Source organism: Thermobia domestica, chromosome 3 (genome assembly GCF_964235325.1).
Source record: "Thermobia domestica chromosome 3, izTheDome1.hap1.1, whole genome shotgun sequence".
Lineage (NCBI taxonomy): Eukaryota > Metazoa > Arthropoda > Insecta > Zygentoma > Lepismatidae > Thermobia > Thermobia domestica.
This window is the reverse complement of record NC_137456.1, coordinates 74,483,348-74,499,404: the sequence shown is the minus strand read 5'-3', so window position 1 is coordinate 74,499,404 and position 16,057 is coordinate 74,483,348. Positions and strand designations below refer to the sequence as shown.

Here is a 16,057-nt window from a genome sequence, read left to right as displayed (position 1 = left end):
GGGAACGATTTAATTTAAGTGTGACTCAATTAGCTTACGACTAGACTGTAAAGGCAATAATTTCACCCTGTAAATATATTGAAGATGATGATTACTTAAGTCTACCATATAAGGCACGACGATAAAATTACCATAATCGAACCAACACACACCAGTTATGTTCAAATACATTGTTATTCAAACTACATGTTATTGTGCACCGTTTGAGCGACACAAAACCTGTTAATAATAAAAATATGATTGCAATCATAGATTAATGTAATATATCTGGTTTATTATACATTCTAGATTTAACGCTCTTCGCTCAGCTCACTCCATCTTTTTTTAAAAAATATATATATAGATATATACATATGACGAGTAACTTCTTAAAGGCAATGATAAGCATCAAACATGTAGAAAGTGAGCCAGATAGTGTATGATAAATGCTATCACATGAACCAATAATTTTCAAGACCTTACGGATAGTGTATAAATTTGAGTACCCAGAAATTATAACGTCAGAAACTATGCATTAGTGTTCGTAGTTTCCTTTAATAATAATAATAATAATAATAATAATAATAATAATAATAATAATAATAATAATAATAATAACTCGACTGACAAAATTTTCACTTTTCTTGTCAAATTTTTTTGTGTGTCCAATTCCCACGAAAAAAAAAAAAGAAATGAAATCTTTTAAAGTTTTACGTCCCACGATTATGCCTAGGCTAAAGGAGACGGTGATGATGAGAAGTGAAGGAAATGGTGGAATGAAGAAAGTGAGAGGAAACGGGAGGACCCAGAGGAAACCCATGCACACAGTATTTGTTCACCACAAAGTTCACTTGGCACGAGCTGGGATCGAACCAAAAACCCCATATACCAAAGGTGAACGCTTTATCACTGAGCCACCGCGGCCTCTCTCATGACAGAAATTATAAGATTTACACATAATTCATTTGCTTTCTGCTTCTTTCTTTTACTTTTCTTTAAACAAATATCCATCCAATAATAAGTGCAAATTATGCTACTTTGAACACACACACAAACTACTGCTACTGTATTGGTTTTTATTTCCTAGAAACAATGAAAAATTTAAACATTTAGCGCCCTGGGTCACTCAGTCAGCGTGAGAATTTCCCTGGATTTTCACGTTTTATCGAAAGGTTTGTTCTTCAATTTTCGCTAAATTTACCTACGAAATCTCCCTAGATTAGGGAAATTTCCCTCAAACTACGAACACTGCTACGCACTCAAACTTCTGGTCTAACAGAAAAGATTTGAACACGGTTATTAGTTTATCCAACAAAACAAATACTGATCAAAGCTTCAACACACACTGTATTTTAAACTATAATGTGTTACAGTTTCGGATATCTACCATATCCTTCATCAGACACTATATATATGCACTATAGAACATAAATGAAGATATATAAATATAGTCATCCTTATGAAAAAGTTTATATTCTATTGATTGAAGCCGTTACGTGAGATTTTCATAAAAATGACTATATATCTATATGTCTGTATCTTCATTTATGTTCTATAGTGTCTGAAGAAGGATATGGTTGATATCCGAAACTGTAATACAGTGTGTGTTGAAGCTTTGGTCACTATTTCTTTTGTTACAATAAATAATCCAAAGCCATGGATAGATTATTTAATAGGATTTTACAGGTGTATTTGATGTTTTCATTGTCTTTCAGTTATTCACTGAACTTAAAAAAAAAAAAAAGGGGGGGGGGAGTGAGCTGAGCAAAGAATTTTACTTAACATGCTATCAAATGAAACAAATAATTATTTTAGATTTTCATTAATTCTAGCCGCAAAGAACGATTAATATATATATATATATCACACACTTATTAGTAGTTTCCGGCTGAAAGTGTAGTGAGTGTCATGACACGCTTGGCAGTGTTAGTGAATTGAATGAATGGAACAAGCATGACGTACTTCCAGCACCATCATTTGTTTCCGCTGGACTACAATGAAATATCGTCTTTATTGAACATACAATAGATATGTTTTACGCTGATATATATATATGTGTAAATATTGTATTGTCAAAGAAAATTCTAATTTTCGTTTAAATAAAATAAATAAATAAAAAAAAACTGAAACATACTCTCGGCTATGCATTCTTGATCATAACAGCCATACTGTTTGGAGCCGATAATAACTTTTGGAACACCGTTAAGTGACGAAATTACTTGACTTATCTATTAAAGAGTTTGTTAGATAAACAAAGAATTATAAAAGACGGAGCGAATCAGGAAATGAAACTACAAAAAGGTGAATGTCATCGCACAGGATATAGCTAACAACAAACTTGCACTAGGTACTTGACACCTCATTTTCTCAAAATTTCTTCTATGGGCTACGGTATTTGCTAACGAAAATTACACATTCTAATTAAGAAATTATTTTGAAATTCATTTCTGGCATTACACACACTTTATTATTACTATTTCCAACTTGAGCACTGTCTACGAAATTGAAAGTAATTTCATAGAGACCAAATATGACATTCCATGGTATTGTTTACTAGTACTAACAGAGAGTGTTAGGTCTATACAATGATATTTCCAAAAGATTCCATGATTTGAATTTCATCTTAAATGTGGTCAACGTCTCACACAGCCTCAGTGTTCAAAAAAGGACACTAAATTTCCACCAACAACCAAATCTTATGGCATAGTAACAGTCATTGTGAAACCAGCCCTAGGAACAGGATTCACAACTCTCTGGGTTGCGTGTATGCTAATGATAGAGACTAAATTATAGATTTCCAGACACAGGTTCCATTTACAAAATAGTTTCTTTATGTCCTGTACCACCTTTAAAAGACTGTACCATAAACACGAAAATTTTCTGATATAGCGTATATCGCAAATGACTGAAACTGCTAAAATTCTAATGTTTAGTTATTTTTAGGTTTAACAGCAAGAAAATTTATGAGCAGAAGTAAATAATATAATATATAATCAAACTAATCTCAACACGTTTCTTTGTCTTTTTGTTAATCAATAATAATAGAGTACAAATCGGCTTAAACGATTACAAATGAACAAAACGGTATTCTCGCAAGATAATTACAAAATGTTAAGTTCAATTTTTCATTAATCTCGCGATGAATTTCAGTACCTTCACGGTTTTAGTACAAAGAAAACTAATCATGGCGCGTATTTCACAGGCGGGATTCTCAATTGGCAGAGGTATTTTAACTACTCACAAACAAACGTAAACATGGTGAAATGTTTTGTAATGGCGTCTGTGGCTTGCCAACAGATGTAAGTACACATGGCGCATGACGGGTTAACGACAGCAGCGCTGCGGCGGCCGAGTTTCAAAATGATACTTAAAAAACACGCCTCGTACATATATATATAGCTCAAGGAGTATTCAACTTTTAACACGATTATTCATTTAAACGTCTTCAGAACAGACATATCCAAACTCGCGGGCCCGGTTCTCGCGCTGAATAATTGAACGCGGCCAACAACCTAGAGCCTACATACGAGCGAAAGAGAGTGCCCTAATGAGGTTAGTGGGCGTAAACACGAGCCCAATGAAATAAATGAGCGCGAGATCGAGCTCCGGCGAGTCTTACTGAGAATAGCAAGCCCATCTCGAGTATGAGTTAGCGTGAGCCTCACCAACAGTATTGAGAACTAACCCCATTGAAGAGACTGAGGGCCTGAGCCGGAGTGAGTGCCAATTGCAAAATACTATTAATACCTTTGCTCCGGAAGGAATACAGCTATTGCAGTCTAAATGCTGCTGTGTTTGCAAATCTATTCTACCTTTACGTTCCACAACAAAAGCATTCCAAACAGTTAACCCTTTTCGAAGAAAAGGTTCTAGCCAACATCATATCGTGAATCAGTGAACACCAGTTCAAAAATTGAGTGATTCTCCCATGATTTTCCCCTGATGGATTGTAATTATAAATGTTATATATATATAATTATAAATGTTATAAATATAGTTATAAATGTTACATATATATTAAGGAAACACACTATTTATTTATATAAATTCGGTGAATACTTAAAATAGATATCAAATATTTACCACATATCAGTGTTACATACGAAAATTGTCTTTTACTTGCATCTTCTTTTTTAAGTTAACAAAACACGCTGTCATACAAAGTATACTAAAATACAGTAATCGACTTGGGAGATACTTATTCGTTACATTTCAAGACCGTGTTCTACGCCCGAGTTGCTGAGTGAATAGTGAGAACAAGCTCACCTTCCCAATGTAGTGTCAGGGGCACGTTAATATTAGTTTGACCTAAAATACCCGAACGAAGTCCACATAGCACACAGCTCCAATGATGTGACCTCGATTGTAAGCTAGTATGGGTTCAAAAGCAATCGCACCCAATTAAAAACAGGCACAGCAAACAATGTACTTTTGTGATTTTTGTGTCGCTGTGTGTTACTCTACAGCTGCAATATAACGGACTATTTATTAACCCTTTTAGGATTTTTACTTTTTCAGGTAAATTTGAGACTTTCACTCAAACAGATACTGCTTCCTTACTATTTATCGTAGGATCATGGTTCATAACTCGTTTTCTTCTTCTTCTTCAGGATAGAGCATCCTATCCAACGGTACCACTCGCTTGTCCGTATTATACACCAAAAACGGGAAAATCGGGGAAAACCGGGAGTTGCACCGCCAAGCTGACCATCCCGTTCCGAAACGCATGTGGGGTGTTCTTTGGTCCATCTCTGACTTCAATAAAAAAACTGACTTAAATCCTGTTATAGAACCTAAATAAGCGGTCGAAGACGATACTATACCATAGTAACAAAAGTTACCATAAATCCTAAACGGGTTAACTATCTTTTGTGCATAAGTATTCTACTCTCTTGTTACCTGACAATACAGGGTACTATAAAGTCTTGATTGCCGTGTTTTTTCAGACGAGGCTGATAATGAGTATATACAATTTCAGGAACAGGTCAAGCAAGAATCCTAACTAGTTCGTCGACTGCGAGTTACAAATCTCCAAAATTGATTATGTGGTATAATTTATTTGGGTGTGCACATACAGTTCTTGGTCAATTCTTCGAATGAGTAGTCTGGCGCAGAAAATTATCCCTGTATGTTAGTTGATGAAATGCTACTAGTATTCTCTGTGATCAGCAGCCATTATGAATGATTTATGCAAGACGAGGTGTGTCCTCCAGCTGGTCTATAGGCTACTGGTGTACCTTTGGTGGACGCGGACCCGAGTTCGATTTCCACTGAGAAAGCACATGCATTTAATTTGACATTCATTTGCTTTTACTAAATCATCCGTCTTCTTTAGACTACAGGGCATAACTATGGAATGTTACACTAAAAATTTCATTTCATTTTTTCTAGCCGAGGCGCCATTACATTATGCAAAAATTCTGGCTGGATGTTATATTTTATAGAAGGCAGAATGGGAAAACAAAGGTCCACCGAATAGATACCAGTCACCTGACTTCAATCCCATAGACTATCCATATCAGAAATTTTGAAATCTGAGTTGTATGTTATGAAAAATCCGGAAAAATGTACTGTCTCCTAAAGAGGATAATTACCGTAACCCCTCAATTCGTATCTTCACATGCTAAAGAGGACTCAAATAAACATGATAAGAAGTTTAAGAAAGTACGTTAAGAAGGATGATACACATTTGGAACACCTTTAGCATGAAGATAATTTACTGTTTATCGTATCGTAATGCTATAACTAACCTTATTGAACGATGTAATTATTCAAGCGAAATAATCTTATGATCAGCTTCTGCTCTCTTCGTCAGTCGCTCGATGAACACCAAAGTCCAATAACTCAAATACCTAATTGTTGTAACACAAGTCATGATATGAAATGTAGCTGGCTAACTAAATAAGATTCTAGTACTCAAGTACACCACCATTATAAGAACATAAACCGAAAAAGGCACATTAGACTTGAAGTGCCGCTTCCTCTCCAACCTTCCCTTGGCAATGACTGGTGTGAGGAAAGGCGAGACTGATATTGGTTATATTCTGTGATATTTTTCTTCATAGGTGATGTACTTTTTAAATATTTTTGGTGTATTGGAGTAGTAGAACCTTATTTAGTTCCCTATCATGACTTGAGTTACAATGTAGTATTATATATGGACATTAAAGTGTGTGAATTCTTGACTTTTGATATACATCGAGCAACTAACGAAGAAAGCACGAGCAGCTCCTCCAATTATTTCACTTTGGTAAATATATTGGCACAATAAAGTTAGTTACATCGTTAAGTTCACAATAATGTGCCGTATCTTCTTCATTACTGTTCATCAGTTATCTCATTGCTTCCAGATTTTCTGGCCACCCTGTACTTCTTATAAAGAAAATATCGATTCAAAAAATAATAGAAAATCTATACATTTCCTATTATTTTTCCATACATTTTACCGCTCTGATCTTTTTAATTACTGTAATGAGTTTTAAATAAATGCATCATTCGATATACATATATTAAAAAAAATACAGGTACAAGGCACTATGACTATAATGAAATGTTAATCTAAAAGTGGCAGTATTAGTACGCATAAGCAGATCACTTCTAGCATGACATTATAAAATTAAAATAAAATTCAATTCATATCACGCGCTAGTAGCTAAAAAAAATATGATTTTATATTCATTTACCTTCAAATTCAAAAAAAGTAAGACCATGTATGTCATGATATGTAATATTTTTATGCTTATTGAACTTCCAGCCTAATTGAATTGGTGAGTGATAAAAGAAGAATATTCTAAAAATAAACAAGAACATTCCGTGATATCAAGTTTTGTATAACTAAATGTCCAATCACAGTAAGTTTTTGGTATTTTGGGAAATAAAGTATCTTAACATACGCTACAAATAAAATGAAATGAAATCTGTAAGAGAGTGTTCTGTCAGCCTAAGGGAGAAAATAATTAAAGCAAGTGAACGATGGTGGAATTAGAAGGTAGGAAGGAAACAGGAGTACCCGAGAAATCCCACGAGCATGATGTTGTCCACCACAAACTTACTTTGCCGGGGACCGAACCAGGGGCTCCACGCACCAGCAGAAAGCGCTCTACCACTGAGCCACCGTGCGCTCCGGGGGTTCAGTGGTAGAACGTTCACCTCCGGTGCTTGGGGTCCCTGGTTCGATCCCAGCTCGCGCCATGTGGACTTTGTGGCGAATAAATACCGTGCTCGTGGGTTTTCTCGGGGTTCTCCCGTTTCCTCCCTCTTTCTCCATTCCACCATTTCTCTCATCTCTCATCATCACCGTCTCCTTTAGCCTAACCGGCATAACCGTGGGACGGATTTAATTTTTTTTTTCACCGTGCGCTCCATACGCTACAAATGTCCCATACATTTTTTTTAAAAAAAAAAGGCAATAGTATTTCCGGTATTTTTATTCTTCGTTTTCCAAAGCACGGTGTTGGGAATATTTTCCTTTTTGCACTCATCGATTCATTTATTTTAATAATTTTGTACTATTTTGTAAACTGTATGGTGAATGAACGCGTATTGGCGCTATAGAACATAAATTGTTGTTCTAGTGATAGTCAAAACATACACACACAAAATAAATGGCATAAATTTAAATGTATATACATTTTTATATATATAAAAAAATTGTTAACAAATGTACTAAAGCTGAAAAAAAAGCTGTATATTCATCAACGATTTTTCACGAATATTAAAATAATAGGAGATCTTACACTAAAAAACAAACAAACACTGGTAATATATTTAAAGTTGAGCAAAGCTCTAGTTCTGAAAACCTGATTTAAAAAAAAAATCGTAGAAACTTACCTATTACGATATTTATCATCACAATAGTGTTTTCCTTTTCAACAACTTTAACAGTTGAACTAAAAAGATATTTTCAAAATTATAAATTATCATTAGAAACGTAAATCCGCCTCTCTTGTCATCTCTGATATAATAAATTTCAATCTATCAGAAAGCAGAATGTAAAATGCATTGCAGCAACGCAAAAAATTAACTAAAAAAATGTATAATTCATATAAACTTATTTGCAAATACGTGATCTCACATAGTCTTCCTAACGTTTGAACTTCTGCTTCAGGAGAAAAAGAAGTTATGGCTTGAACGCAACATATAAAAATTTACACCAAAAGAAATCTTCAAATGTTCATTTTGATTCCATGAGGAATAGAAACCCTCTTTCATTTCGAAAATATAAGCACACCAATTAAAAAAAAAAAAAGTTCTTATGTGCACACTTCGTTTTTTTTTAAAAATAATTTAAGCTTGTGGCTAAGTGATTAAATGTACGTATTTGAAACAAAACTCATACCTCTTTGATTAGCACAGACTTTTCCTAGGTTGTTAACAGCAAACATATCAGTAAATAACCTTAAAATAACCTACTTACTCTATCTATGTACTAAAGAGCACATAATTTGAACGTTATGCATACTTTAACCTCAAGTGTTTCAAAACAAAATGTTTGTATATGGTAATTCATACTGCAACAATAACAGTTTTGGATGTTTACTGCAAAAACACCTTCGTATATAAAAATGTAAATGTTCTGTTCGGCTGTAGAAAACTGATAAATATATCTAACTTAATCTAAGGATAATATACGTGAATTATATATATCGCGAAAACTATGCTGTAGTCTATTCTTCCTAAGTTCGATATACTTGTATTATCTTTAAACAGGTACTACTTATAAATTAAATGCAGACACGGTAAATGTTTGTATCAATTTTACAGGTGCATTACTTTTCTTGTTTTCTTTCTTCAAATCACAGACCATTCTCGTTATTGTCTCGCGCCAAAGACTTATTACATCTTTCGCACTTCGCTCGTTTAGACCTACGGACTTTCATATCGCTTACCACATCTCCATTTTGATTCGCACCTATTTCGCTCTTACAACTGTGACACAACATTTTGTACTTTCTGTCATCTCCTTCGCTCTCAGACGAGATGCTCTGTTCATGGGTATTCCGATGCTTTGAGAGTTGTTGTTTATCATCGAAACAGTCGAAACACACATCACATTGCAGTCTTCGCTCATTGGAGTGAACATTCAGTACATGTTGATAGTGATCCTGTTTCCGGTCGAATCTTTTCCCACACACATGGCATCGCAGAAGAAACTTGGACGATCGAACACACTGAGAAGGGGGTAAAATGCATACACCACAGCTGGAATGTGGGTTTAGATGTCGCAACGAACTATGAATCAAAACATGGCGACGAAATACTCTTTCTTTGCCCAACTGTTCTCCACAAATTCGGCAGGTGTATCGCTGAGGTCCTGGAGTTGACCTATTTCGAGAACCTAAAAAGTAAAAAACACGATGAAAACAAGTATTAATGAAGCAAAATGAAATAAGAGAAAAAAATACCTACTGTATAGAAAAGAAATTGATCTATACAGAATGTTTCCTAGTCAAGCACATCATAAAAATTACAGTGCATTCTTTGCAAGGGGATATTATATAAGTACTTTCGAACATTTTCACCTATATGAACACGGTTCGTAAATCAAAGTTTCTGAGTAATTTGCACATGTCTGATTTCTTTGAAATTTTCCTAACAGGAGGTGCTCGAGAAAGTGTTACCCTGACTCACACATCGTAGAGCGATGAAATTTTACATGTGTAATCCTGCAGACCTATGTAGGTCATATAGTAACGTACAGTTTGTAACTTTGTACCATTGCTATTTTATAAGTTCGAACATGAAGTAAGGTACAGTATTCCAAAATCCATTACTGCGCCTCAGAAAGTAGCGTGGCAATATCGCAGAAGTACTTGCCCCTAGGAAATGACTGCATGGTTGGGAAGAGGTGGAACGAATATGGTGTGCGGTCAAAAGAAAACGCGACGGATTCCATATCCAGTGTCGTGCATCTGTCTGGCCAACATTCGAGCAGAGAACGGGTGCGTTGTTTTCCAGGAGGCGGAAAACTTTTTTTTCAACATGCCACGCTCTGGGATTTCACAGAATCCCGCAACGCACGCAACAGGGAGGCATAGTATATCCTGGTAACTGTTGTATCCTTTGCCTGGAAAGGAAGTAGTAATACCCCATGCTATCGCAAATAAATGTGATCAATTACTTTGGTCGCTCAGAGTTGAACACGGACTTCGTTTGGTGGTGGTACGTCGGCACGCTGTCATTGGTTTGACTAGGTTTTCCCTGGTTTTCTTCATTCCCACCAAGCGAATCCCAAGATGGTACTTTCTAGAAGGCCAGGTCCAGTTCCTTCCCAAATCCTAGATCCACCTAAAAGACCGATGCGACGCCGGAGTTCAAGGTCCAAACCCTTCCTTGAGTCATTCCCTTGCATAAATACATAAAGAAAGAAATAGCAATCGAATGTCACTTTAATAACTGAAAACAAAATTATGGCCATTGCCGTACCAATTGCTACAATGACAAACTAATGGTATAAGCTTTCTACAACGATAAAACTATCAGGCTTAGAAAGAATTGGAACAACGGTAAACAGTAATGAGCATTGCAGAGAAGCACCGCTTCGAGTATCCGATGTCGTTGAATGATTGTTGTGTTTCAGTTGCGTTCTAGCGCTAATCTCTTTTAGGTCTTTTAGGTGGGTCTAGAATTTGGGAAGGAACTGGACCTGGTCTTCTAGAAGTTACCATATCGGGTTTCGCCTGGTGAGAGTGAAGAAAACAAGGAAAAACCTAGTCAAACCAATGACAGCGTGCCGACGTACCACCACCAAACGAAGTCCGTGTTCAACTCTGAGCGATCAAAGTGATGATCACGTTTATTTGGGATCAGCATGGGGTATTACTACCTGCTTTCCAGGCAAAGGGTACCACAATTACCACCATATACTATGCTTTACTGCTGCGTGCATTGCGGGATTCTGTGAAATCCCAGAATATGACATGCTGACAAAAAGTGACCGCCTCCTGGAAAACAACGCACCCGTTCACTGCTCGAATGTTGGCCAGACAGATGTACGACCCTGGGTATGAAATCCGCGTTTTCTCTTGACCGCACACCATATTCGTTCCACCTCTCCCCAACCATGCAGTCATTTACTAGGGGCAAGTACTTCTGCAATGTTGCCACGCTACTTTCTGAGATGCAGAAATGGGTTTTGGACCAGTACACCTTGCTTCACATTCCAACCTATAACACAGCAACTGTGCAGTTACGAGCTGTACATTACCACATGACCTACATAGATCCGCAGGATTACACATGTAAAATTTCATCACTCTTCGATATGTGGAAGTGGGTCAGGGTAACACTTTCTTGCGCACCTCTCGATAGCAGGCAAATTTCAAAGAAATCACATATGTGCAAATTAATCAGAAACTATTGATTTGCGATCCCCGGTTTATATAGGTAAAAATGTTCGAAAGTACTTGTAGAATATCCCATTGCAAGGAATGCATCGAATTACCAGTCACCATGTGTATATACATAAAAATAGCCAATCTCCATTGAGATATTTTTCCTTTAATACAAATACCAAATTTTTCTCTAGTCGTACTCCATGCGTTGCATTCTGATTTTATGATCTGATTCAAACTTTTACTTCCTGAAAACGTTAGTCTCTATCTCACGACAATTCGACGATTCCATATTGCTATGGAAACACGTCAGATATCTGAGTCGGCAACAGTCCAGGTTGTTGGTGTGTTAGGGAAAACTGCGTACTACGTGAGGAGCAGCAGAATTCCAGTGTGCAGTGAACTGAGCAGACGGTAATAATATAAATTGGGAAATTGGTCTAATTTCCAAAGAGGGCAAATTACTGGCGTTTGGTTCTGTGGTGCGAGCGTACCATGTATTGGATGCGTCGTGAGGGACAATGTCCAAGATGATGAGGGACTACAAAACTCACGGCAAAACCATTTTGGTGAAGAGAAACAGTGGTCGTGAAGAAAACCCTCAATGACAGGTCCCGTCGCACATTAAAGCAGATTGTCACAAAGAATCGTCACGCAACGTGGTCCAACAATTCAAGCAGCACAAATTACATGGCATAGACATGGGGGTCAGATCGCACAGGCGAAACCACTTGTGACTGGAAACGTATGGTAGGGTAAGATCAGTCATCGGTCACCATATTTCAAATGACAGATCGGGGGTCGCGGTGGCTCAGTGGTAGAGCGTTCACTTCCGGTGCTTGGGGTCCCTGGTTCGATTCCAGCTCGCGCCGTGTGGACTTTGTGGTGGACAAACACCGTGCTTGTGGGTTTTCTCGGGGTTCTCCCGTTTCCTCCCACTTTCTTCACTCAACCATTTCACTCATCTCTCATCATCACCGTCTCCTTTACCCTAGTCGCCATAACCGTGGGACGTAAAACTTAAAGATTTCATTTCATTTTTTTCAAATGACAGATCGTGTTTATGTGTGGTGGACGCCCAAAGAAGCGTATGATCCGCAATGTCTCCGTCTCCGCTTAACCGTAAAACACGGCAGCGGCTGTGATTCTGTGGGCCGCAATATCCTGATTTTCAGTGGGTCCTGTGCTTACCGGCCGCGTAACTGTCCGTAATTGTGTTAATATTTTAGGGGACCATGCATCCTATAGTTTACACGCTCTTTCCGGGAAATGGCACCTTACTGAAGAATGATAATGCGCCCATTCAAACAGCTGGAGCTATTGCGATGTGGTTTGAGAAACATCGGGATGAAGTTAAACATCTCCTCTGGCCTACTCAGTCCCAGACTTGAACGTAATCGTACATATGTATCCGTTTTAGAGACATGAACCCGGCGTAGATTTCCGCTTCCATCCTCTCTCACAGAACTGAGTACTGTTCCACTTACTACTGTTCATAACCTCTATGACTACATTCTACGTCACATCAGAGCTGTTTTGAGGGTGAATGGTGCTTCAACGCTAAATTAATCTGGTGTTTTTTTTTTTTTTTTTTTTTTTTTTTTTTTTTTTTTTTTTTGACGTGTTTCCATTCAATCGATTAACTAACTAACCAACTCTACAGCCTATGCTACCCAAAGGTTCAATGCCATGTTCACAAAAGCTCTCCATTGACTTCTGCCCTTAGCCAACTGGATCCAGTTTCTACTTTGTGTTCAAATTTCTGAGAGATACATCTTAATATTGTCCTCCCATCTGCGTCTAGGTCTTTCTAATGGACGTTTTCCGATTGGATTTCCAGTCAAAACTTTGAAAGCGTTCCTACTTTCTTCCATTCTGGTTGCATGACCTGCTCATCTGAACCTCCTAGAGTTGATGACCCTAACAATGTTTGGTAAACGGTATAAATTATGCAGTTCCTCGTTATGAAGTTTCCGCCATTCCCCACTCCCATTCCTCTTGCGTCTGAATACTCGTCTCATGATTTTATTCTGAAATGCTTTCAGATTGCGGTCTTTTCTTAAGGTACCTGACCATGTTTCGCAACCATACAGCACAAGAAGCATGTTTATCGTTTTATATATTTTAAGTTTCGAATTCCTCAACAGAATTTGCGACGACAAAAGAGTTTGAACTGAATAATAACACATATTTTCAGTTTTCAGTCGACATTTAATTTCTTCGTGGATATGGTTTTGGTCTATTAATATTGATCCTACATATCTGAAAGTATCCACTTTATCGAAAGTATTATTTGATACCTCGACGCATCCATAATTTGCAGTATTACACAAAAGTTCGTCGGGATCGTATTTATTTTTTTCTGCATTTACTTCTAAACCCATGTCTCTGCACGGGTTTAATAAGGCATCTGCATTTCTATCTATTGTTATCTTATCAGATTTATATCATGAGCATACGCCATAACCTGGCGAATACCATTCAGCTTTCGGACCTGCTCGCTATCTTTGATTCCATTCAATTGATAAGTATGCAAGTATATGTATATACTACACGCCTTTGATGATTTGAGTTAATGGTAATTTTGCTGATTGCTAGTATACTCACTTAAATAATGTTTTGATTAATACGTGAAAGTTTCATTCTTAATTTTTGTATATGCGCACATTTACAGTACTAAAGTTACACTATAATTATTCAATCAATGAATTCCTTTGCATCCTCTTAACTTGAAAGCTTTATAAAATAATTTATTGCCCAGCACTCTACTGCTTTGGGTTTTTCTTTAACGAATATGTTATTATTATTTGATACGAAGAAAAATTAAGAACCTCTGGAAGTCCTGAAAACAAGAATTGTGACTGATGATTTGACCACTCTTCTATAAAAGACTTTCCTTTAGTAACAAGATTTTTTTTTCTCGCAAGTAGTTTCACAGTATGGATTCGATGCTGAAACAAGGACATCTTAACGAAGGATGAATAAAGAGAAGCAAACATTTACAATCGACGTCATACGATGTTCTATGACCAAAACTGTTACCGAACAATATCTGAAACTGCTAAATAAGTTGAATGTATACAGAATAAAAACAACGATCATGAGCATACAACGGTGTGAATGGTCTACAGCGAAGAGAAAGAGAACACAAGGAAGAGTGCATTAATATTTCGCTCATTGGTGGCATCATTTGCACTGGAATCGATGGAGAATATGCTGAAGGGTAGCATTTCATAAGGGCATTTTGAAGAGACTGCCGTTGTATTGTTTTATATAACGCGCATCCAGAAAGTAAGATTTCCTAGAGTAGTTAACACAAAGACATACTAAACCTGAAACATTTATTACCACAAATATAGCATAGGAGACACTACTTATCAACATATTCACCACCGAAATTCATACACTTGTCATACCGTAATATCAACTTCTGTATGGTGATTTTCATGTCTTCTTATACCTCAAGAAACTCGTATCTGGTAAGTATTCTGATAGTGATGAACAATTGTAAACGGTTGTCATACACTTGTTCCCTTCCCAGGCGCTGACTTTTACGACATCGAAATACAAAAGTTGATCTCACGACATGACAAGTATCTGAATTCCGGTAGGATATGTGTTGAAAAGTAGTGTCACCTGTGCTATGGCAATAAATGTTTCACGGTCACTGTTTTTTCTTTCTGCTTACCGACCTCAGCAAATTTACTTTCTGGACGCGCCTCGTATTTCATCAAGACAGATAAGTATTGTTTAATAGGCGTTTTTATTTTTATTTGTTTTTAAGTTCTCACTCACAGAGGCATATCTACTGTAAAATCTGAAGTTTAGTTTTACAACTTTCGAAAAGCTATGACAGCCAGACATCAGATGGGTGATGTGTAGTCTGTACATCGGGTTCTATTACAAATGAGTTTAAAGGATCGTAATTAGGAGTTATATCACGCTCAATTCATATCAGAAAATCATTACTCTCTACTCTACCACTTGACAGTTTCCTCTATGGAGACCCAATGTTGCGACTGGAAGTGGTAGATATACCACATCCAGTTTCAATAGCGGGTGGAGACGGAATTTTGGAATACTGAATTCACATCAGAAAAGTGACCCTTTTTATTTCTGTCAACAGACAGACTAACTGACTGTCAGTTATATATATATATAAAACTGCCGTGGTTTGAAAGTCTAAAAATATATACATATCCCAAGTTCTATTTGGAAAATGATGAGTTTTATTGCGCAACATTAAGAATGCAGTAAATGACTTTGCGTAGTTTCGGAACTGTTTGGATTGTGGTTTACCTTTACAATCTTAACATGACATAATCATTACAAAAATGCAACCATCACTGGCAGGTCATTTGGTGCAATTGAATTGTTACATAGGCCGAGATCCACGATTTAATTTGGAGGAAAGAGGACTACACATGTCAATATGTTATTTTTTCTATTATAAAGTACGATTAACTGTAATGTTTTCTAGTGATATATATATATATATTTTCTAGTGCTATATATACGACTACTGCCAAATCTCAGTGATCGGACAGAGTTAAAATTAAGACTATACCGCAACGCAACCTATGCCAAGCTTTGATTATCGATCATAGTTTTAGTCATTTTTTTTCTTCGTACTGTGCAGAAATGCTCAAGGTTTTCTCGCGTTGCAAAACGTCCTTCTCTTGCTCCAACGCTTAAGAATACATTTCTATTTTCAACTAGAGAAGTCTGTAGCTATTTGTCTACAG

At 36.8% G+C, this 16,057-nt stretch overlaps 1 protein-coding gene across 1 annotated transcript in view; it reads right to left on the bottom strand.

Annotated features, from left to right (window-relative positions):
- Positions 1-592: 592 nt before the first annotated feature.
- Positions 593-16,057, bottom strand: part of LOC145680518 (uncharacterized) — a 34,355-nt gene continuing 18,890 nt past the window's right edge. The window contains exon 5 of the mRNA XM_081751121.1: positions 593-9,316. Within this exon, the coding sequence (XP_081607247.1) occupies positions 8,775-9,316 (542 nt within the window). The 3' untranslated portion in view covers positions 593-8,774. The remainder of the gene's footprint in view (positions 9,317-16,057) is intronic.